The sequence below is a fragment of the Monodon monoceros genome, unplaced genomic scaffold (assembly GCF_005190385.1).
Source record: "Monodon monoceros isolate NGI ecotype Baffin Bay Population unplaced genomic scaffold, NGI_Narwhal_1 Contig2899_ctg1, whole genome shotgun sequence".
Lineage (NCBI taxonomy): Eukaryota > Metazoa > Chordata > Mammalia > Artiodactyla > Monodontidae > Monodon > Monodon monoceros.
In genome coordinates this window covers 1-24,293 of record NW_021698818.1, presented here as the reverse complement: position 1 = coordinate 24,293, position 24,293 = coordinate 1, and the positions used below count along the sequence as shown (strand labels likewise).

The 24,293-nt window shown below is 38.0% G+C and overlaps 1 protein-coding gene across 1 annotated transcript in view; it reads left to right on the top strand.

The window, feature by feature from the left end:
• LOC114898983 (elongator complex protein 1-like) overlaps positions 1-21,067 on the top strand; it is a 33,195-nt gene extending 12,128 nt beyond the window's left edge. The window contains exons 4-11 of the mRNA XM_029229301.1: positions 9,802-9,864; positions 10,246-10,306; positions 11,865-11,978; positions 12,644-12,755; positions 13,835-13,962; positions 14,345-14,499; positions 16,657-16,732; positions 19,497-21,067. Of these exons, the coding sequence (XP_029085134.1) occupies positions 9,802-9,864; positions 10,246-10,306; positions 11,865-11,978; positions 12,644-12,755; positions 13,835-13,962; positions 14,345-14,499; positions 16,657-16,732; positions 19,497-19,564 (777 nt within the window). The 3' untranslated portion in view covers positions 19,565-21,067. The remainder of the gene's footprint in view (positions 1-9,801; positions 9,865-10,245; positions 10,307-11,864; positions 11,979-12,643; positions 12,756-13,834; positions 13,963-14,344; positions 14,500-16,656; positions 16,733-19,496) is intronic.
• The last annotated feature ends 3,226 nt before the right edge of the window (positions 21,068-24,293 follow it).

Sequence of the window (24,293 nt, the reverse complement as noted above, 5' to 3'; positions counted from 1 at the left end):
TTAATAGGTGTGAGAAACTGGGAGGGCCAAATCTCGTTGGCCACCTGTTTTGTAAATAAAGTTTTATTGGAACATAGCCCCACCATTTGTTTACCCATTGTCTGTGGCTTCTTTTGCACTTAAAACCACAGAGTTGAAGAGTTGTGACAGAGACAGTCTGGATGAAAGTCCCAGAAAGCCTAAAATATTAACTCTCTAGCCTTTTACAGAAAAAATTTGCCAATCCTAGCCCACTTGTGTTGAGGAAATTCCCTTTTATTCCTGGTTCTGAGAGTTTTTATCATGAACGGGTATTGAAGTTTGCTGATTGCCTCTTAAGCTGTTTTCTGTTTTGTTTTTAGACCAGTGATAGGGTGAATTGTATTTATGTTTTTTCTTTTTTTTAATTGAAGGATAATAGTTTATTTACAATGTTGTGTTAATTTCTGCTATACAGCAAAGTGATTTGGCTGTACATATATATATATACATTCGTTTTTATATATTATTTTCCATTATGGTTTATCATAGGATACTGACTATATACTTCTCTGTGCTATACAGTAGGACCTTGTTGTTTATCCATTCTATATATAATAGCTTACATCCGCTCACCCCAACCTCCCACTCCATCCCTCCCCCACCCTCTTCCCCCTTGGAAACAAGTCTGTTCTCTATGAGCGTGAGTCTGTTTCTGTCTCGTACATAGGTTCATTTGTGTCATATTTTAGACTCCACATATAAGTGACATCATGTGGTATTTGTCTTTCTGACTTTCTTCACTTAGTATGATAATCTCTTGTTGCTGCAAATACCATTGTTCTTTTATATGGCTGAGTAGCATTCCATTGTATATATGTACCACATCTTCTTTATCCATTCATCAGTTGATGGACATTAAGACTGTTTCCATGTCCTGGCTATTGTGAATAGTGCTGCTATGAACATAGGGGTACATGTATCTTTTTGGATTACAGTTTTGTCTGGATATATGCCCAGGAGTGGGATTGCTGGCTCATATAGTAATTCTATTTTTAGTTTTCTGAGGAACCTCCATACTGTTTTCCATAGCAGCCACACCAACTTACATTCCCACTAGTGGTGTAGGAGGGTTCCCTTTCCTCCACATCCTCTCCAACATTTGTTATTTTACAGAGTTTTCATGATGGCCATTCTGACCTGTGTGAGGTGGTACCTCATTGTAGTTTTGATTTGCGTTTCTCTAATAATGATGTTGAGCATCTTTCTATGTGCCTTTTGGCCATCCTTATGTATTCTTTAGAGAAATGTCTATTTATGTTTTCTGCCCATCTTTTGATTGGGTTGTTTGTTTTTTTGTTGTTGAGTTAGTATGCGCTGTTTGTATATTTTGGAAATTAAGCCCTTGTCCGTCACATCATTTGCAAATATTTTCTGCCATTCCATAGGTTGTTTTTTTGTTTTGTTTATGGTTTCCTTTGCTGTGCAAAAGCTTGTAAGTTTGACAAGGTCCCATTTGTTTATTTTTGTTTTTATTTCCATTGCCTTGAAAGACTGACCTAAGAAAACATTGGTACGATTTATGTCAGAGAATGTTTTGCCTGTGATCTCTTCTAGGAGTTTTATTATGTCATGTCTTATGTTTAAGTCTTTAAACAATTTTGAGGTTATTTTGTGTAGGGTGTGCTTCAACTTCATCAGTTTACATGTGGCTGTCCAACTTTTCCAACAGCACTTGCTAAAGAGACTGTCTTTTTCACATTATATATTTTTGACTTTTTTATCCAAGATTTAATTGACAGTAGTTGCGTGTATTTATTTCTGGGCTGTCTATTCTGTTCCATTGATCCATTTGTCTGTTTTTGTGCCAATACCATGCTGGTTTGATTTCTGTAGCTCTGTAGTATGTCTGAAGTCTGGGAAGGTTATGCCTCCTGCTTTGTTCTTTTTCCTCAGGATTGCTTTGGCAATTCTGGGTCTTTTGTGGTTCCATATAAATTTTACAACTATTTGTTCTAGTTCTGTGAAAGATGTCATGGGTCATTTGATAGGGATTGCATTAAATCTGTAGATTGCTTTCAGTAGTATGGCCATTTTAACAATATTAATTCTTTGAATCCAAGAGCATAGGATTTCTTTCCATATCTTTGAGTCATCTTCAGTTATCTTTCTTAATGTTTTATAGTTTTTAGCATATAAGTCTTTCACCTCCTTGGTCAGGTTTATTCCGAAGTATTTTATTTGGAGGGCTGTGATTTTGAAAGGTATTGTTATTTTACATTCCCTTTCTGATATTTTATTGTTAGTATAAAGAAATGTAGCTGATTTCTGTATGTTAATCTTGTATCCTGCTACCTTGCTGAATTTGTTTATCAGTTCTAGTAGTTTTTGTGGGGTGTATTTAGGGTTTTCTATGTATAGGATCATGTTATCTGCATATAATGACAATTTTACCTCTTCCCTTCCAATTTGGATACCTTTTATTTCTTTTTGTCTGATTGCTGTGGTTAGGCCTTTCAATACTATGGTGAATAGAAATGGTGTGAGTGGGCTTCCTTGTCTAGTTCCAGATTTTAGCAGGAAGCCTTTCAGCTTTTCACCATTGAGTATTATATTGCTTGTGGGTTCATTTTTTGTTTTATGTTGGTATTCCCTCTATACCCACTTTGGAAAGGGGTTTTAACATAAATGGATGTTGAATTTTGTCAAATGCTTTTCTGCATCTATTGAGATGGTCATGTGGTTTTTGTCTTGCCTTTTGTTGATGTGGTGTATCACATTGATTGACTTGCGTACATTGAACCATCCATGGGAACTTGGGATGAATCTCACTTGGTCGTGGTGTATGATCTTTTTTATGTGTTGTTGGATTCAGTTTGCTAACACTTTGTTGAGAATTTCTGCCTCTGTATTCATCAAAGATACTGGCCTGAAATTTTCTTTTTTGGTGGTGTCTTTGTCCAGTTTTGGTATCAGGATGATGTCAGCTTCATAGAATGTCTTTGAGAGTGTTCCCCACTCTTCAGTTTTTTGGAGGAGTTTGAGAAGGATCGGTATAAGTTCTTCTTTTTACGTTTGGTAGAATTCACCTGTGAAGCCATCTGGTCCTGGACTTTTGTTTCTAGGGAGTTTTTTAAATTACAGACTGTATTTCACCTCTAGTGATTGGTTTTTCAAATTATCTGTTTCTTCTTGATTCAATTTTGGTGGGTTCTATGTTTCTAGAAACTTGTCCATTTCTTCTAGGTTGTCGATTTGTTGGCATATAGTTGTTCATAGTATTCCCTTATGGTTTTTTGTATTTGTGCAGTATCAGTTGTCATGTCTCCTTTTTCATTTCTTATTTTGTTTATTTGGGTTCTCTCTCTCTTCTTGGTGAGTCTTGCCAGAGGCTTGTCAATCTTGTTTACCCTTTAAAAGAACAAGCTCTTTGTTTTATTGATTTTTTTTCTGTTGTTTTTTAAATCTTTATTTCCTCCCTGATTTTTATTAATTCCTTCCTTCTACTGACTTCATGTAATTCATGAATTACTTCATGAATTACTTTTTATAATTCTTCTATTTGTTCTTCTTTTTGTAATTGTTTTAAGTGGTTGGTTAGGTTGTTTATTTGAGATTTTTCTTGTTTTTTGAATAAGGCCTGTATCACTATGAACTTCCCTCTAAGAAATGGTTTTGCTGCATCCCATAGATTTTGTATGGTTGTGTTTTCATTGTCATTTGTTTCAAGGTATTTTTTAATTTCCTCTTTGATTTCATCATTGACCTGTTGGTTTTTTAGTAGCATGTTGTCTAGTCTTCATGTAGTCATTTTTTTCCTCATTTCTTTTCCTGTGGTTGATTTCTAGTTTCATGGCATTGTGGTCAGAAAAGATCCTTGAGATAACGTCTATACTCTGAAATTTGTTGAGGCTTGTTTTGTGCCCTAGTATGTTGTCAATCCTAGAGAATGTTTAATGTGCACTTGAAAAGAATGTGTAGTATGGGTTTTTTTGGATGTAATGCCCTGAAAATATCAATTAAGTCTAACTGTTCTATTGTATCATTTAGGATCTCTGTTGCCGTATTGATTTTCTGTCTAGAAGATCTGTCCATTGATGTGAGTGGGGTGTTAAAGTCTCCTACTATTATTGTATTCCTGTCAGTTTCTCCCTTTATGTCTGTTAGTATTTGTTTTGTGTATTTGGGTGCTCCTATATTAGGTGAATATATGTTGACAAGTGTAAAATCCTCTTCTTGTGTTGATCCTTGTATTATATAGTGTCCGTCTTTATCCTTCTTTATGGACTTTGTTTTAAAGTCTGTTTTGTCTGATATGAGTGTTGTGACTCCCACTTTTCTTGTCATTTCCGTTTGCATGAAATACCTTTTTCTATCCCCTCACTTTCAATCTCTGTGTGTTCATTGCCCTAAAGTGGGTCTTTTGCAGGCAGGTATTGTAGGCTCATTTTTTTAATTCAGTCTGCCACTCTGTGTCTTTTGATTTGAGCATTTAGTCCATTGACATTTAAGGTAATTATTGATAGATATGTATTAATTGCCTTTTTAACCTTGTTTTCCTGTTGATTTTATATTTTTTCTTTGTCCCTTTTTCTTTTTATCTTTTGTGGTTCAATGATTTTCTTTTGTGTTATACTTACGTTCTTTTTGGTTTTTTGAATCTATTGTATGTCTTTGACTTGCGGTTACCCTGTTTTTCCACTATGTTAACCCCATCCTGTATCTGCTTGCCTTAGACTGCTAGTCATATAGGCTCAAACATATTCTAGGAAATGAAAAAAAAAAATCTACATTTTCTTACTCTCCTCCCCCACACTTTATGATTTTGATGTCCTCTTTTACATCTTCATGTTCATCCTTTTGCTGTTTATTGTGGTTATCACTTTCACAGAAATTTTTTAATTTTTTTTTTTAATCTCTGTACTGGCTTATTTAGGTGATTTGCTTTCCAATTGTGATTTTCTCTTTCTTATATATTAGTCTTTTCTATTTAGAGAAGACCTCTCAATATTTCCTTTAGGATAGGTTTAGTATTGCTGTATTCTTTTAGTTTCTGCTTGTCTGAGAAATTCTTTATCTTTCCTTCTATTCTAAATGATCTTGCTGGGTAGAGTATCATAGGTTGCAGACTTTTCCCTTTCAGGACTTTGAATATATCTTGCCCCTCCCTTCTGGCCTTGCAACGTTTCTGTAGAGAAATCAGCTGATAGCCTTATGGGGGTCCCCTTGTAATTAACTCTTTGTCTTTCTCTTGCTGCTTTTAGAATCCTCTCTTTAACTTTTGCTGTTTGTATTATAATATGTCCTGGTGTAGGTCTATTTGGGCTTACCTTGTTTGGGACCCTCTGTGTTTCCTATACCTGGATATGTTTCCTTCTTTATGCAGCCATAATTTCTTCAAATACATTTTCAATCCCCATTGGCATGCTTTATATTATCCCATAGGTCTCTTATATTGCTTTCATTTTCTTTTTAATTTGCCTTTCTGTCTGCTGTCCTGATTGGGTGATTTCCATTATTCTATTGATATCTTCCAGGTCACTTATTTGTTCTTGTGCATTATTTATTCTGCTGTTCATTGCTTTTAGTTCAGTTGTCATCTCAGCAAATGAGTTCTCTAATTTTTCTTGGTTATACTTTATAGTTTCTAGTTCCTTTTTTTTTTTTTTAACAGTACTCTGCATCTCTGTCAATAGCCTTCCTTAATTCTTTCAGTATTTCCATTATCTCCTTTTTGAAATTGGTGTCTATTTGACTGAAGAGGTCTGTTTATTTGTTCTTTCAGGGGAATTCTCTTGGTCTTTTAACTGTGAGTGGTTCCTCTGCTTCTTCATTTTACTTATATTTCTCTTATTCTGTGAGTTTAGGAGAAACAGTTAGCTACTCGTCTTGGAGGGCTATTTATATGTGGGTCCGTCCCTGTGTATCTTGTGTGGGTTTAATATTTTTGGTGCGAGGGCTGTTTTTATTATTTATTTATTTGTTTATTTGGCTGCATCAGGTCTTAGTTGTGGCACGTGGGATCTTTGTTGCGGCATGTGGGATCTTTCATTGTTGCGGTGCATGGGCTCCTCTCTAGTTGCGCATGGGCTCCTCTCTAGTTGTGGCATGTGGGCTACAGAGCATGCAGGCTTAGTTGTCCCGTGGCATGTGGGATCTTAGTTCCCCAACCAGGGATCGAACCTACATCCCCTGCATTGGAAGCAGATTCTTAACCACTGGACCACCAGTAAAGTCCCGCGAGGGCTGTTTTTTTTTTTTTTTACCTGTAGCCTCTTTCCTCAGCATGTGCTGGCCATCATCCCCTTGATAGGGGGTGTGCAGATATGGGAGCTAGTGCCTGGTCTTGGGGTTCTCGGTGGCACTGGCAGATCACGTGCACCCCTAGAGCATGCAAAGGGAGTAGAGGCAGCTCACGACCAATCCTGGAGTCCAGAAGGGTGGTGGTGGCAGCTGGTGATTACTCCTAAAGCCCAGAGGGCAGCTGCTGCTCGTGACCGCTCCTGGAGCTCGTGTAGGCGGTGTTCTGCTGCCTGAGAGCTCCTGCAGGGAAAAAGGCTGTAGTAGCAGGTCCTGCCCCTCCCCTCACGCACCGCCCACACAATGGCACCTGGCCTCTAAAGCAGGCTAGGTTTCCTCCGCGTACACTCTCAGGTGTGGTTGCACCAGACTCTAGCCCCTTCAGGCTGTTTGCGTGCAGCCCACTCCAGTTGTCTACCTGGGTCTGATCTCCGAAGCACAAGTTTACACACCCAGCCCCTGCCCATACCAGAGGACATGTGTCTTAGGCTGGGGAGTGCAGGGTGGTGGCACTGTCTGTCTCTCCATTCTAGCTGCTGCAAACCAGTTGCTGCATTCTCCTCCCAGGCTCCAAAGCTCCCCCTCTGTCCCAGCTAATCTCCCCACTAGTGAGGGGACTTCCCAGGGTACAGGAACCTTTCCTCTTTCACAGATCCCTCCCAAGGGCCCAGGTCCTGTCCCGATTCCTTTCTCTCTTTTTTTTTTCTTCTGTCCTACCCAGTTACAGGGAGATTTTCTTGCTCATTCAGAGTTCTGAGGTCCTCTGCCAGCGTTTGGTAGATATTCTGTGAGAATTGTTCCACGTGTATGTGTATTTCTGATACATTTGTGGGAGGGGGTGAGCTTCATGTCCTACTACTCCACCATCTTGATCACTCCTCTGCACTGACTTTTGAATGTTAAACCAATCTTGCATCCCTGAGTTAAACCCGACTTGGTCATAATGTATGACCTATATTGGTGGATTCGAAAGTTTACTTGAGGCTTTTGTGCTTGTTCACAAGGAATATTGGTTTATAGTTTCCTTGTTATGTCCAGAATATGTAAAGAACTCTTACAACTCAAGAACAAAAGGACAAACAACTCATTTTGTTTGAAATGGCCCAAAGACTTGAATAGATATTTCTCCAAAGAAGATATACAGATGGCCATTAACCACATGAAGAGATGTTCAACATCGTTGTTCATTAAGGAAATGTAAATCAAAACCACAGTGGGCTATCACTTCATACCCACTAGAATTGTTTTAATCAAAAGAATGAAAAATAAGTGTTGTCAAAGATGTGGAGAAATAGGAACCCTTGTATATTGCTAGTGGGAAGGTAAAATGGTGCAGCTGCTATGGAAAAGAGTTTGGTGGTTCCTCAAAAAGTTAAGCATAGCATTACCATATGATTCAGCAGTTCCACCCCTAAATATATACTCAAGAGAAATGGAAACATATGTCCACAAAGAAACTTGTATACAAATGTTTATATTTTTAGAGCATTATAATAGCCAAAAGGTGGAAACAACCCAAATGTCCATCAATGACAGATGAACAGATGAATAAATTGTGATATGTGCATACATGCACAGATACACACACATACACACACACACACACAGGAATATTATTCAGTCATAAAAAAGAATGAAAAGTTGATGCATGCTACAACTTAGATGAAACTTGAAAACATTATGCTGAGTGAAATAACTCACATAAAAAGACAAATATTGTATAATCCTACTTACATGAAGTAACTAGAGTAGTCAAATTCATCTGGACAGAGAGTATAATGATGGTTGCTAGAGTCTGGGGGTAGGGGAACATGGGGATTTACTGTTTAATGGATATAGAATTTCAGATTTGCAAGATAAAAAAAAGTTTTGGAGACTGATGGTGGTGATGGTTTCACAACCGTGTGAATTTGCTTAATGCCACCGAACTGTACAGTAAATGGTTAAAAGGGTAAATTTTATATTAAATTTTACTACAATCAAAAAATAATAAATTAAGGGGAAAGAAAGGAACAAAGAACCAGTAGATGGTACAACTTGGATGAATCTTAAAAACATATGCTAAGTGAAATAAATCAGACACAAAAAGTCACCTATTGCGTCGTTCCTTTTTTACAATATATCCAGATTAGGCAAATCCAGAGAGACAGAAAGCAGGTTAGAAGTTACCAGGGGGTGAGAGGAGTGGGAAATAAGGAGGGATTGGTTAATGGATATGGAGTGTTTTTATGTGATGATAAAAGTTTGAAAGTAGGGAGAGCTTGTGGTTACCAACATTGTGATACAGTAAACACCATCGAAGTACACACTTTAAAATCATTCAATGTATGTTATGCGAATTTGATCTCAGTAAAACACACACACTCACACATTGCCAGTCAAGCACAACACATCCTACCACGTTCCTCTGGGACACGTGGTACAGGCCTGCAAGGACCTATTTAAAGTAGTATATATGTATTATAGATTGTTTAAAGTGCTGAAAGCACATACAAGAAAATAAAAACATCTCATTCCTACCACTCAGAGATTGCTATTATTAGCACCTCTTTTTTTCTTTCTAGAGTTTTCTCTCTCCTTTCTATCTCTTCCCCACCCCCTCTCTCTCCACACACACACACACACACACACACACACACACACACACACACACACGTATTTTTAACCAAGATGAAATTATGCTGTTTGTTCTGTTTGTAAATTTGGTGTGTTTGGTTGTGATCTTCATCTCTCCATGTTGACACATTTTAATTCATCTAATAATTACAATTTAAGTTCCCTCAATATTCCAAAATTGTTTACAGTAGATCAATCCAAATTAGATTCCAGTCTAGGGACATGTATTGCATTTTGTTATGTCCTTTAAGTCCCTTTTATCTAATGTATACACCCCCCCTTTTTATGACAGAGATTACTTGAAGAAACCCAGCCAGTTGTCTCATATATTTCATCTTTTAAAAACGTGTTTTGTTTTATATGCTTTTTAAGTACATTAAGTAATTATATATTGGGGTACATGATCAAAAGTTTTTAGTGGTAAGGGTACAAGCATCATAAATGGTTAAAGACTGTAGGGTGTGCAGGTGTTTATTACACTCATCAGTTTTTGTAGGTTTGAAGTTCAAAATAAACATTTAAAAAGAAAAAATGGTTTAGAAGATTACTATTCTAGTCTGCCATTTTTCCAGAGTGTGCACTTGTCAATTCAGGAGTCCACCTAAACCTCTGGAATCAGATTTGGAGGCGCAGCTGGGGAAATGGGCATTTCTAAGTCTTTCTCGTGGTTTTGATGCTCAGGGATGTAGAGAGGTGATGCTTACCTTGTGCTTTGTGATCATTTCCAGAATTGACACCCCTCCTTTGTCTCTTGCATCAATATTTATCGAGCATGTACTCTAGGCCAGTCCCACCAACTGGGACTGTGAGTGATAGGCTGGAAAGGCAGAGGGAGGCAGCTCTGTGGGCAGTTTTGCAGTTTATTATGGTGGCATCTAACACACTTGCTCCATTAGCCTGTTACCTTCCTTGATGTTCCCCTGTCAGGATTATGAAGAAGCTGTGCTCTTGCTGTTAGAAGGAGCTGCCTGGGAAGAAGCTCTGAGACTGGTAAGAGGACTTCAAAACTCCTCCCTGCATGAAGTGCTAAGCGGAGCAAGAGCCTGCACAGGGGAGACAGTGTCAGCCGCAGTCCCTTGTCTTCTGAGCTACTGAAATTTGTCAGAAATGGTTCAGGTTCCTGGTCTAAGGATAAGCAATGCTTTTTAAACCATTTAAAAAGTTTATTCTTGATGTTTGGAATTAGTCCTCTAAATATGAAATATTACTAATTTTTACTGAAATGAATTGAGTTTTCATTGGCTACCTTATAGGAGGCCTACTCCTCTGGAAAATATCCTGTCACCTCTGAAAGTGATCCATTTCCAAGTATCTTAACTTCCCAGTGATTTGAAGTTTTCCTGCCTAAAATTTTTGTATTTTTTTTTTTAGGTACACAAATATAACAGACCAGATATTATAGAAACCAACGTAAAGCCTTCCATTTTAGAAGGTGAGGGTTACATTTAGATAGAATTCCTGATTTGGAAGTATAGAACTGCTGGGAGAGAGGGAGACGGGAGAGTACTACCTGTGCTATTACATCCTTTAATCATGTCAGTGATGAAAGGACTCATTATATCGAGTCAATCAGAGTTCTCCACTGGGTGTGAAATTTACTTCTGAACATGGTTTTTAAATATGCTAAGTTGCTAAATAGTAGCACATAACTTATTTGAATGTTAAAAACCTGTGATAAGATACAATTAAGAATCTTTGGGAATAGTTGGTAAACTCAAATATGAACTGTATATTAGATAATATTGTATCAAATGGTTAATTTCCTGCATTTAATAATTGTATTGTGGTTATATAGATGATATCCTGATTCTTAAGAGAGAGATGCTGAAGTATTTAAGAGGGAAGAATCATATCTGCAACTTCCTCTCAGAGGGTTCCATAAAAATGTGTGTGTGTGTGTGTGTGTAGAAACAGAGGAAGCCAAAAATATGGCAAAATGTTAATAATTGATAAATCTAAGTGAAGGGTATATGTATGTACATTGAATTACTGCAACCTTTAAGTAGGTTTGAAACTTTTTCAAAATAAAAATTTTTAAAAAATAAGAAGGGACTTCCCTGGTGGTCCAGTGGTTTAGACTCTGCACTTCCACTGCAGGGGCCTCGGGTTTGACCCCTGGTCGGGGAACTAAGATCCTGCATGCTGTGTGGCACAGCCCAAAAAATAATAATAAAAAGAAGAACCTTTGCAGATGGTTCCTCGATAACAGATGAGTGTTATCAGTTCTAGAATACTCTGGTGTTCGCTGTATCCCTTAAAAGCAAAGTGTAAAAGAAGGACATCAGTTTGACTTATAAAAGTCTTTGGGAGTAGAGGTTGATTTTAAGCTCTGCACAGTCTACCCTGTAAGTGATGTCTGGCCTTTCTGACATTAACATGTATTTATATTCTTACCCTGCCTGCTCTTTACTACCCTGTCCTACTCAAAACTGGGAGGGTTCTTTGTGTATCATTCACTTTAGGTACTCTTAACTGGATACTGGAAGCATCCTTCCTGGCCCTATAACAATCCATCTAGCCCACTCTTACTTGGATTTTTCTCCACTAATTAGAACCTAGAAAAAGTGCTCCTTAAACATATAAGTATTGGGTATTTGTAGATGAAAAACTACAAAGATGTAATACTTATATGTTTAAGAAGCATTTCAGAGACTTTCCTCCTATTTTTGTTAACAGCTTCCTGTGCACTCCTTTTATTTACTAGTCTTCTTTGGGTTAGATACCAAGTCTTTTGTTCAGGTGATTTTGTAAGTTTAGTGGTAGAGAGTATTCTAGGATGATGTTGATGAACTTTAAGATCTGGAATCTCAATCTCTAGTTCTTTCTCCTATAGCAATGTTGGTTACTTCTCATTAAAGAAAAAATTCTTGCTTGAAAAACCTGGTAACTTCTTTTCTTTGTTAAGCTCCAACTCCCTCACTAACCACCCCCACTCTAGTTTTATCTCTTTGTTTAAACGTGCTCAAATTATTTTCCATCTGCACCCTTAGCCCAGAAAAATTATATGGCGTTTCTGGACTCTCAGACAGCCACATTCAGTCGCCATAAAGCACGTCTATTGGTGGTGCGAGAGCTCAAGGAGCAAGCACAGCAGGTGCATCTGGGTGAGTGCCCACCTGAAGACACCGATGCTTGGGGGGTGGTGAGGGGCAGCATCACGCTTTGTCTCAGCTGCTAACTGTCCCTCCCGCAGTGTGATACTGTGCCAAGTGGAAGTCCGAGGCCTCTGTGAGGGTCTTTGTTGTGGGTACTGGTGAGCGCTTGGGGGCAGGACCAGGCACCAATGGGCAGAGCTCTGCCAAACATTCTCTCCACACCCCGACCAGAGCAGCGGACTACTGTATTTACACAGTGATCTCCTCATTTCCAGAAGGTCCTTTGCTTTAAAAAAAAAAAAAAGACTTGCCTGGTGGTCCAGTGGTTAAGACTCTGCACTCCCAATGCAGGTTGCCCAGGTTCGATCCCTGGTCAGGGAACTAGATGCCACAACGAAGATCCCACATGCCACAACTAAGACCCAGCGCAGCTAGCTAGCTAGCTAGATAAATAAATAAGTAAAAATTTTTTATGTTAAAGGAATAAAGATGTTTGGTAAAGTACTAGTTTACAGTAATAAAACTGTATATATTATCTATTTCATTTTGCGATGGACTTTGTACTAGTTTTCATGTCCTTAGATATGACCTGGTTAACTGTAGTTCCCTTACCCCACTGAAGGTAAACCCTCATTTGCAGGTAGTTTTCATGCTGTCTGGTTCTTCTCCTCTAGATGATGAGGCACCCCACGGTCAAGAGTCAGACCTCTTCTCTGAAACTAGCAGTGTCATGAGTGGCAGTGGCATGAGTGGCAAATATTCCCACAGTAACTCCAGAATATCAGCGTATGTATCATGTTTATTCAGCACGTTGACCATGCCCTGGGTATATGGAGAAAGTACAAGTAAATAGGTCAGTTTTCCAACAGGACAGTGCAGCAGGAGGGGGAGGACATTCTTCAAGGCCCTGTGGAAGCTGTGCAAGGACCTTCGCAGCATATCTAAGAGATTAGACTCAGCTTTGAAATGTTTTCTGCTGCAACTTCGTGGCCTGTGTGTTTGCCCATCAACCACATGGCGCTTACACTGGGTACTCAATTTATATATGACATCTGACTTTATTCATTTAAGAAATATTAAGTGACTATAATGTGTAGGCACTGAGAAAAATATAAAGATTATAAAGAAAAAAGATTTCACACTTCTTCAATTCAAAATTCAACTTGTCAGAAGTATAATCGAGCTAGTTGTAGTGGATGTTACCAAAACCTTTTAAGGAGATGTGAGTTATAAGAGCTTGTACTCTTCCTTGGGAAACAAAAGTGTATAATGCAAGATTATATATTTAAACCAAATTGTGCTTTAGGAATTCAGAATGGAGACCTGTGAGGTTGTGTGGGGCAATCAGAAACTGCAAGAAAGCCACCTAGAACTGGGCTTTGAGAGTTGGGGTGAGAGTCCCAGACAAAACAAATGGCATAATTAAAGATCTCTGAGGCAGGAGAGAATGTGGGATTCATATATGTTTTATGATATTCAAATTCCAATCTGGTATGTCTGTTATCTTACTTCAACTTAATTTTGTTGCCTTTAAACTTATTTGGTTTTTGCTACAAAATTGAAGCTGTTTGTTCTTTTCATTTTTCTGCCTCTTATTATCAGGTGAAATCCGATTTTATTCTGTATTTTAATCAAAACTTCAAGGCCAGGCATCACTTTTTAGGGTTTTCCTTATTATTTCCTGCCTTTTCTCTCCCAATTTAATTTTTATGTATCATCTTAACACCTTCACCATCTTCCCCAAAATACAAATACCATCTGTATATACTCTGGTTTCCCAGAAAGTTGGTGGCCAGTAGTTACATTCATTTTAATCTGTTCAGCACAAGGAGAGCCCCTTTTAAAACATCTCTAATTTCTAACAGGAGATCATCTAAGAATCGGCGCAAAGCGGAACGGAAGAAGCACAGCCTCAAGGAAGGGAGTCCACTGGAGGATCTGGCCCTTTTGGAGGCATTGAGTGATGTGGTGCAGGGCACTGAAAAATTGAAAGGTATATTCTCAATACTGATGATTCTTGCCCACAAAAAACATAGTAAATTTGTCACTTCAGGGTGCATTCCTGAAACAAAACTTCTCAGCCAATAGCCTAGATGTCTTCCTCTTTGGCATCCACCTACCTGAGCTGTGAGAGACTATCACTGAAACCAGGATAAAGACAGAGGAGGCACTGCTTTCCTGCTTGGCTCTAGTGGGTTTGTTTTCTTTTTGTAGTAGATATGTTGAATTATTCCAGCTTTTGGGGAGAAAGAAGAAAATGAGGGAGATATTGTAGTATGCTATTAGATATTTTCACTTGGGAAAGAAACTCCTGTTAGGATTCTAGCAGTGGAGCTGGTGATACAACTTACCACTCTCAAATTTCTTCTCTCTAGATGAAATATACCATATTTTAAAGATACTCTTTCTCTTTGAGTTTGATGAGCAAGGAAGGGAATTACAGAAGGCCTTTGAAGATACTCTGCAGCTAATGGAAAGGTCACTTCCAGAAATTTGGACTCTCACCCCCCAGCAGGGTTCAGCTACACCTGTAAGTTTTCCTCAAAGACAGAATGTGCTTCTTTTTTTTTTTAAATCACTTTGACAGGTTATTACTCTCACACAATCTCTTAATAGTGAGAGCAAAAGATTTTCCTATTCTTAAAACATACTATACAATAGTTAAATTGTCTTAGACTTACGTTTAAGCTGTCAGTAAGAAGATTTTATGTTTGATAGTATAGTTCATAGTGCACCTTGGCCTAGGTTAAGTTTGCTTTTTATTTCTCCTTTCTGCATGAAACTGCTGTCATGGAGAAGATGGGAAAGTCAGATGTCAGATGGTTGCCCTGACCTTCAGTGAGATTGGTCAGGGTAGGGGGCAAGCGAGGACCAGAACTGGCCTCTCACCTCTCTGTTCAGACTTACGGATGGGATCTGAGTTCTTTAAGGGAAGCCCAGACAATTGCTTTTTCTCTTGTTTTATGGTAAATTTGACTTGTCACTTCTGTGTTGTTGTAACAAGCTTGCTAATTATGTTAAAGCTGTTTGTGTCCCATCAAGAATTCTAATATATTGTCATCTATTTATTGTGTATATCTATCTGCTCAGTCTCTTACATCTCAGGTCTGTTGTTCAAAGTTTCAGTTTTGATTCAGAAAGGCTGGTTTATCAGTCAGAGTCCATTAAGGAAAAACAAAAACCACAGCTGTTATTTTATCAGAGAGAGTTTAATATATGGAACTGGTTAACCAAGTACTAGAGGACTGAGAAGGCAGAAAGGGAACACAGAGAAGGAACATTGAGATTGAAACCCGACGGCCACTTGTACCCATAAAGCTGAAGGAACAAAAGGAAGAGCTGGGATTCTTAGAATTTAGACGCTTGGAGGTGAGGCCCCTGCAGAGCTGGTTCTTGAACCTTGGAGAAGGGGGTGGCAGCCAGCTGGTGCTGGTATTGCCGAGGGGGCAGGATGAGGCTGGGTCTAAGCGTATAGAAATAAACAGAAACTGGAACAAACAGCTGCTGCGGGGTACAGAGCTACTGTTGGGGTACAGAGCTACTGTTGAGTGAAAGCAAGCGAACAAGGGAACAAATTCCCTCTCCTTCCTCCGTCCAGCTGGTGTCTGCTATTGTTGGAGCATAACGGCTGTCCAAGGAGAGGTGTTTTCTCAGGCCCCCAGTCCCAGCATCACGAGCAGTGTATAGCAGGGGTGGGTTTGGAGCTGAGAGAGAGGCTGGAAATCGGCTCATAAGCTTACTGGGTCTTGATTTCCTCAGTTATAAATGGGGATAATACTCTCCTGTATACTTCACTGGAATGTTTTGAAGGTTAGATGAGAGGGTAGATATAAAAGCATTTTACAAACCATAAAGATAAAAGCAACCGAGAATTAGCCCCTCATAAATACTTGAATTTACTATAAGTATTTCCTAGAAGAAATGTGATCACCTTCAGAACTAGTGCTTTCGAGGCTAACAATTTATAATGCTTCCCAATGCTCTCCCTTATCCTCATCTATTCAGATCATGTTAACATCTAAGATACCAACTTACGAGTCTTCTAGGGGAAATGACCAGGAAAATTGTGTTTTTGCTTTGGTTGGTAAAGCATGATAATGTCATATATGCAGTATACTACGTGGTATAGTCACATGGCAGTGTTCTGAGCACGTGACATCACTGCTGAGAATGCGCCAGGAGAGAACACGCAGACCTGAGTGAAGGCGAGGCGGAGGGCCTGGAGTGTGCCTGCTGAGGCTCGAGCGGGCGTGGAATTCCTGCAAAGTCTCTTGTTTTACCTTAAACACGTGTGCAAGTTTGCATTCTCCTCCATGATATGCACAGAATTGTTTTAATGTAAAAATTCTCACAAATCTTTGAGTACAGTCTGGTGCTCTGTGTATTCTATAACCTCTTATTATTATATCCCCTCCCCCCAGGGTATGGCTCACTTATTTGGAAAGGACCAGGCATATATCACTGAGATTTTCTTTTTCTGTTTTCCCCCCATCATTACCTTGTTCTTCTGGTGGACAGGAGATGTAGAGGTCTGAATTGAGACTGGAGAAACTGGCAAATTAAAATCACATATGTGTTTGATACCATAATAAAAATGAAAGGCTATTTATTGCTGGTAGAGATTTGGTATTTGCAGTCAGCAGAATTATTAGATAATCTTTGCTGATTCAGTCTACTTTCTACTTAGGTTCTAGGTCCCAATTCTACTGCAAATAGTATCATGGCCTCTTATCAACAAGAAAAGACTTCAGTTCCTGTTCTTGGTTAGTATTTTTTTCTCTCTAAATTATTATAGTACTAAGCAGAAGGAGAATCTTTTTCTAAGTGTTGAGATGGTTAGTAGTATAAGGAGAGATTGGGGAATCACTACTATTTTCCCTCAGTTCTAAGAGTCTGTCTTTAGTAAAATTAGTTTAATGCCTTTAGTGTTGGGATCCTGGGTTGGCGGGTAAGAAATCCAATGTGACATTAAATGTATAATTAAAAAAAAATTGTTCTGACATACACACTTATTAATGCAATGGCATACACTAGTCCATACAGACACATCACAGTTGAAGAAGTGTGACTCCTAAACAGTCTAATTTGCACATACATTTTAAGGATTCATCTGAATCATCCTTTTTGGCTATTGGCAGTTTTGCATTGTCTCTTGGGGACATTTTCATATTCCTGCTTAAGAGCTGGACCATTTTAGTCATCCTTAGGATTAACAGTATAATTTGAAAACAAATCCAAAGAAGATTAGCATTTCATCTGCATTTTCTGTTGAATTCCTAAAATGTTCTGTTTCTTTGTGGTGGGGGGGAGAGGATTCTCATCAGTGAGGTTACATATTCCTCAAACTTAAAAGCCCTAAAGGCTTTCTTTTGAAAGTTGGTTAAAAACCTTTTGACAGATCAATTTGGTGCCACAGTATTTGCCCTTCATGTGGATCAGTCAAGCATAGCAACTTCTTTTTAGCTTTGAAACGGTGGCAGTTTTTACGGCTGCTATTTGCATTTCTGGCATGTGATAGGCAATGTTCTGCGATTTTTTCATTTAAATGCTCTACTGTGGTAGCATTTTGATAACATTTGAAGTAGCGTTTGTGGGAGCCATGTCAAGTTTAACTTTCATGGCTTATATTGCTACCAGGAATAAATTAACTCCCTTCCATTCCAGCTAAGCTCATATATGCAGACAGTTAACTGCTGTATCCCTAGATCCCCTTCTTCCTGGAGGCTGGCAAGCTGCCTTTGGTATCAGTCCCAAAACGTACACTTATTTCTGAGATGCTACAATTCATCTCAGGCCAGAGGCTGTTTGGTAATTGTTTAGTTTGTAATGTGTCTAATCCAGTTGTGATTTCTGTCCCCTCTTTTCCTCACTGCTGGCTTGGTGCTGACCTTCAGGTCAAGTTCAGTCACACCTTTCTCTAGGGTGGTCTAGTTGGCTTTATCAAAGAGCACTTCCATTTCCCAGCTGAGCCTTAAAGACTTTAAAATTTTGAGGCTCCTCATTATCAGAGTATGTATTATCCGTGTCCCTGTGTAGGAACACAAGTATAGATTGTTTAGGAAAGGAGAAGTTCTTATAATCCAAAAAGAGGCAGATGAGCTACTCACAAAATTAGTTCCTCTCAAATATTCCTCACCTGCCCCTTCCCAGCTAACAGTAGTAGTAGGGGATCAGTGACTTGATGGGGCATTTTCTGATTGTTTCATGTTAAGATGCAACGTAGTACCATGCAGGTTGATTTCAAGTCTGCAAAAATGTAACCCATTTCATAAAATGGATTAACGTTTTACCACAGTAGTGCTTAAATCACAGCGAAACTGGACTTGTTACAGTTGATAACAAAATTCTTCAAATGAGTATGATTTGACTATCAAAGGATTAAGAGAAGTCCTTGGAAAAACTGATAAAGCCCTCAAATTATTTTTGTGAAATGACTCTCTCTGTGCTGTGAAATTCAAACATGGAAATGTGAAGATGTCATGTCCTGCTGTCATACAGTTTGTCAGAATAATTTCTTTCCTGCCAATAAGTCAATACTTGGTATTTATATTTAGTTAAGTCTAAGAATCAAATATAATTGTAGTTATGCCTAATTTTTAAAAATAAAATACACTTTTCAGAACTTGTTTCTTTTTTAAAAAATGATGGAGTCTCATTCAAAGTTTACCCACTATTTAACATAAAATTATGGAGCTTGTTGACAATGAATTTAAGTAGGCTTTTCCAATATTATAAATAAGCGAAACTTCTTGTGGTCTTTCTGTCTATATAGATTTTTGTTTGGGGGTGTAGAGAATAGTAATTGTATGTGAAATTATAAAACTGTTATGATTAGTAGAGAAAATCTGGATTGTACAGTGTGGCAAAGAAAATTAAGATTTAATAATTTCTAGTCATACATGTGTACCATGCATGTATATATGTATAATGAAAACCATGTTTTTAAAACATTTTATCTTGAGCATTTTTCACACATTTCAAAATATTCATGTAAATAATTTTTCATGTCTGTATGGGTCATATATACAGATGTACTATGAATAATACTGAGAAAGACCATTTTTTTATATGCATGTTTTCTCATGTCTCTACTTCCTGTATATGATTCCTACTTAGATAAGAGACTCCATAAATCTAACTGAAAGAGGGCCTGCAAGTTTTATCTAACGGTGACAAATTTCCCCCAACCATCACCCACCGCCTCCATTTATTTATTTTTTAAAAATATGGACATTTTTAATCAGTGTGTTTGCAGAAATTTTTATCATAAAGCATTTTCTGTCCATTAACTTTACATACTGAATACACGCCACTACTTTTTTTTACTCTTATAATTGATGTAAATTTTACATACAGTAATATGTACAGATCTTAGGTGTATAGTTTGATGGAACATTAACTCTGGTTCTGATGGTCGTCTTGTAGGTGCAAAGCCCAGTTGCCTAATTTTAGCTTAGAGTTACTTGCCTCAGCTCCCACCAAGAAAAAATAGTGTGTCTATCACAATTTCCCTCTCCTTTCTTTCAGATGCTGAGCTTTTTATACCACCAAAGATCAACAAAAGAACCCAGTGGAAACTGAGCCTTCTAGAGTGACTCTGACCCCAGTTAGGAGGACTCTGGCAGAGAAGGCTGTTTTCCTTCCACTCCTCACTCCTCGAGGCCTGGCTGCTGGGAACTGGGGAGAGTAAGACCATCTACCTTAGCATTGCGGAGAGCTGCTCTGTGCAGCAGACCTCAGCGGACACCAGTTCTGTTTTATTTTGCGTATAATCTTAATCGTTAGCAAGGCTTTAAGCTTTGACCCATATGGCATCACTTTGTAAAAATTACTGTTCTTCTACTTAGCGCTGACTGAGAGCATATTTCTGGTATTTATGGTAATCAGGACATTGGGTTTCATTCCCAGCTACAGGTCGGAATCATATTGGGACCGTAAGTAGACAAATCACAGAATTGATTTGTGCCTCAGTTAATTGGGAATGTTTCGTGGCTGCTACCTCAAAAGTGTGAAGAGAAGTTAAATAATGTTTTCGAATTGTTTTATGTTCCTTGAGGAAAGCCTTATGTATAAACAACTAATGGCTATTAGTGCTCCCAACGATAGGCCTAATTTAATCATTTAAATGACTTCACCTTGAACTAAAGCAGAGTGAAAAGTGAAATCTATCCTTTGATATTCTAAGCTTTCCTAGGCTGACAGCGGTTACTTTGTAATATCTTGCCAGGTCATGTGCTTCCAGTTATAACTGGTTTGAGCCTCCTATCACCACAGTGTCCATATGGACTATTTTTATTGCCTGTGAATGTTCTGCTAGAGTTAGCAGTGTTAGAGCTGGAACAGATTAGAATTTCTGAAACGGTATTGCGTACATTTGGGATGGTGAGCAGTGTGCATCATAGGCATGAACAGTAGTAAGTTACTCCTTTTTCTCCAAATGTTGCTTCTTTTAACATAATGTTTTTGTCAGTATCTAGGTCATTTCATTTATTTTTCTTTATGGTCCTTAACTGACCTCTGTCTTTTAGTTCTTTTCTTTGGAAGAAATGAGAATGTTATCTCTTTTTGGTAAGTCTAGAAAAAAGCTCAGTTCATTTTGACAGTAGTTTGTGGTTGACTCTTGGGTAAGGTTAACAACCTCTTTCATGCTTTTAATACCAGAACCAGACCTTTATTACTCTACGTAAACCAACAGGATGTCAGAGTATAGGTATACTCAGAATTGTGTAACTAAAGAAACCTTTGCCTAGTATAGCAAAATGTAAACTTTAGAATCTAGGTGTGTTCACTGTATAATTCATCTTTTCTGTGTGTCTGAAAATTTTCACAAAATAATAGAAAAAGTAGAAGAAGAATATCTATAATTAAGTGCCCAACGTTGAAAGGCTGCAAGTGCTTTGTGACTACTCTTTGGTGTGGATTAATGAACATGGTAACTTACATGTCATTTTAATATATTATAGTGCTCTTGCTATGGATAATAGTAAAGGGACCCATGCTGATGGGTAGGAAATAGAAGTAAATGTGTCTGTTGATAATGGTGTGACTTTGCATGGATGTTCACTTTCCTTGAAATAATATATTGAAGCAGCAAAAAAGAATTTGTGTGAATACAAATTACTATCAATTACTCTCTCTCTGAGCAAGATGGAATTTTATTCATTTGGAGTAGAAGCAGGTGAGAGCAGACCTTCCAAATTGAAGGCCAAGTCAAGGGTGAATTCGTGGGGAAAAGTGCTGTGTATGGGCAAAGGAGAAACTCCTTGGAGTTGTGAATGCTTAATTTGTGGGAAAGATTTTGTCAAGTTCTAGAGAAGAGTATATAATTCTTCCCCCAAATTTGGCCTCTTCCCAAAGCAAATTCATGCAAGAAGCTAAAAGCCTCAGTTATTTAGTTTGTTCCATGGAATCAGCTTTGTTCAGATGCTCCAGACATCAAGAGGAAACTTGCAGAGGACTTTCTCCAATAAATGCACATTTTAAATTTAGACTTCTTTAAAAAACAGAGGCAGGAGCTAATGTTTTTATTATGTCTTTATGAGTATAGCTTGGTGTAATTTCTTAGCATTGCCACGTATTTTAAAATAAATTTATTTTCCATATGTATCTACATATATACACACATGCACACATCTGAGGGATTTTTCATAGTCATAATTGAAGAGGATTCCTTAAAAATAAACTTTAAGGCATTTTGAGTTTATTTTTGTGCATGGTGTAAAGGTATGTTCTCACTTCATTGATTTACATGCAGCTGTCCAACTTTCCCAGTATCACTTGCTTAAGAGACTGTCTTTTTCCCATTTTATATTCTTGCCTCCTTTAAGGTTTAATTGACCATAGGTGTGTGGGTTTATTTCTGAGTTCTGTTTTGTTCCATTGATCCATGTGTCTGTTTTTGTGCCTATATCACAGTTTTGATTACTGTAGCTTGGTAGTATTGTCTGAAGTCTGGAAGGTTTACGCCTCCTGCTTTGTTCTTTTCCTCAGGATTACTTTGGCAATCCTGGGTCTTCTATGGTTACGTGTAAATTTTAGGATTATTTGTTCTAGTTATGTGAAAAATGTCATAGGTAAGTTGATAGGGATTGCGTTAAATATGTAGATTGCTTTCAGTAGTATGGCCATTTTAATAATAATTTTTCCATTTCAAGAGCATGGGATATCTTTCCATTTCTTTGAATCATCTTTAATTTCCTTTATTAATGTTTTATACTTCTCAGCATATAAGTCTTGTTTACTTCTAAGTATTTTTATTTTGGGGCTGTGATGTTAAAAGGTATTTTTTTTTTTACATTCCCTTTCTGATATTTCATTGTTAGTGTAAAAAAATGCAACCAGTTTCTGTATGTTGTATCCTGGTACTTACTGAATTCATTTATCAGTTCTAGTAGTTTTTGTGTGGAGTGCTTAGGATTTTCTATATACAGGATCATGTCATCTGCAGATAACGAAAACTTTACCTCTTCCCTCCCAATTTGGATACCTTTTATTTCTTTTTCTTATCTGACTGCTGTGGTTAGGACTTACAGTTCTATGTTCAGTAGAAGTGGTGAAAGTGAGCATCCTTGTCTTGTTCCAGATTTTAGCAGGAGGGCTTTCAGCTTTTCACCATTGAGTATTATATTGGCTGTGGGTTTGTCATAAATAGGTTTTATTATGTTGAGATATGTTGCCTCTCTGCCCACTTTGGAAAGAGTTTTTATTATGAATGGACACTGAATTTTGTCAAAAGCTTTTTCTGCATCTATTGAGGTGATCATGTGGTTTTTGTCTTGTCTTTTGATGTGGTGTATCACATTGATTTGCATATGTTGAACCATCCTTGTGAAGTTGGGATGAATCCCACTTGGTGTATGATTTTTTATTTATGGTTGTGTTGGGTCTTTGTTGATGCTCATGGGCTTTCTCTGGTTGCGGAGAGTGGGGGCTACTCCTCATTGCAGGGTGCGGGCTTCTCACTGCAGTGGCTTCTCTTGTGGAGCACAGGCTCTAGGAGCGCAGGCTTCAGTAGTTGTGGTGCGCAGGCTTAGCTGCTCCATGGCATGTGGGATATTCCCGGACCAGGGATTGAACCTGTGTACCCTGCATTAGCAGGCGGATTCTTAACCACTGCACCACCAGGGAAGTCCCATGTATGATCTTCTTCATGTGTTGTTGGATTCAATTTGCTAATATTTTGTTGAGAATTTCTGCATTTGTATTCATGAAAGATATTGGCTTGTAATTTTCTTTTTAGGTGATATCTTTGTCCAGTTTTGGTATCAGGGTGATGGTGGCTTCATAGAATGTCTTTGGTAGTGTTCCCTCCTCTTCAGTGTTTTCAAAGAGTTTGAGAAGGATTGGTATAGGTTCTTCTTTGTATGTTTGGTACACTTCACCTGTGAAGCCATCCAGTCCTGGACTTTGTAGGGAGTTTTTCAAATTGTCTATTTCTTCTTGATTCAATTTTGGTGGGCTCTGTGTTTCTAGAAACTTGTTTATTACATCTAGGTTTTCAAATCTGTTGGTATATAACTGTTTATAGTATTCCCTTATAGTTTTTTCTGTGTAACTGGTTGATTTTTCATTTCTTATTTAGGTTCTCTTGTCTTTTTGTGCCTGGAGAGTTTTGTCAATTTTGTCTACCCTTTCAAATAACCAGCTCTTGCTTTTATTGGTTTTTGTCCTTTTTTTTTTTTTTTAATCTCTATTACTTCCTCTCTGATCTTTATTCTTTCCTTTCTTCTGACTTTGTTTTGTTTGTAATTCTTTTAAGTGGTTGGTTAGGTTGAGATTTTTCTTGTTTTGTAAGGAAGGCCTGTATTGTGGTAAACTTCCCCTAGAACTGGTTTTGCTGCATCCCCTAGATTTTGTATGGCTGTATTTTCACTGTCATTTGTCACAAGGTAATTTTTCATTTCCTCATTGACCCATTGTTTTTTTAGTAGCATGGTGTTTAGTCTCATGTAATTGTTTTTCGCATTTCTTTTTCTGTGATTTCAAGTTTCATGGCACTGTGGTCTGAGAAGATGCTACAAATAATTCCTACACTCTTACATTTGTTGAGGTTTGTTTTGTGCCCTGGTATGTGGTCAGACCTAGAGGATGTTCCATGTGCACTTGGAAAGAATGTGAATTCTGGTTTTTTGGATGTAATGTCCTGGAAACATCAATTAACTCTAACTGTTCTATTGTATCATTATATGTTCTGTTGTATCTCTAGAAGAGATCATAGGCAAAACATTGATATAAATCGTACCAATGTTTTCTTAGGTTAGTCTTCCAAGGCAATGGGAATAAAAATACATGGGACCGTTTCAAACTCAGAAGCTTTTGCACAGC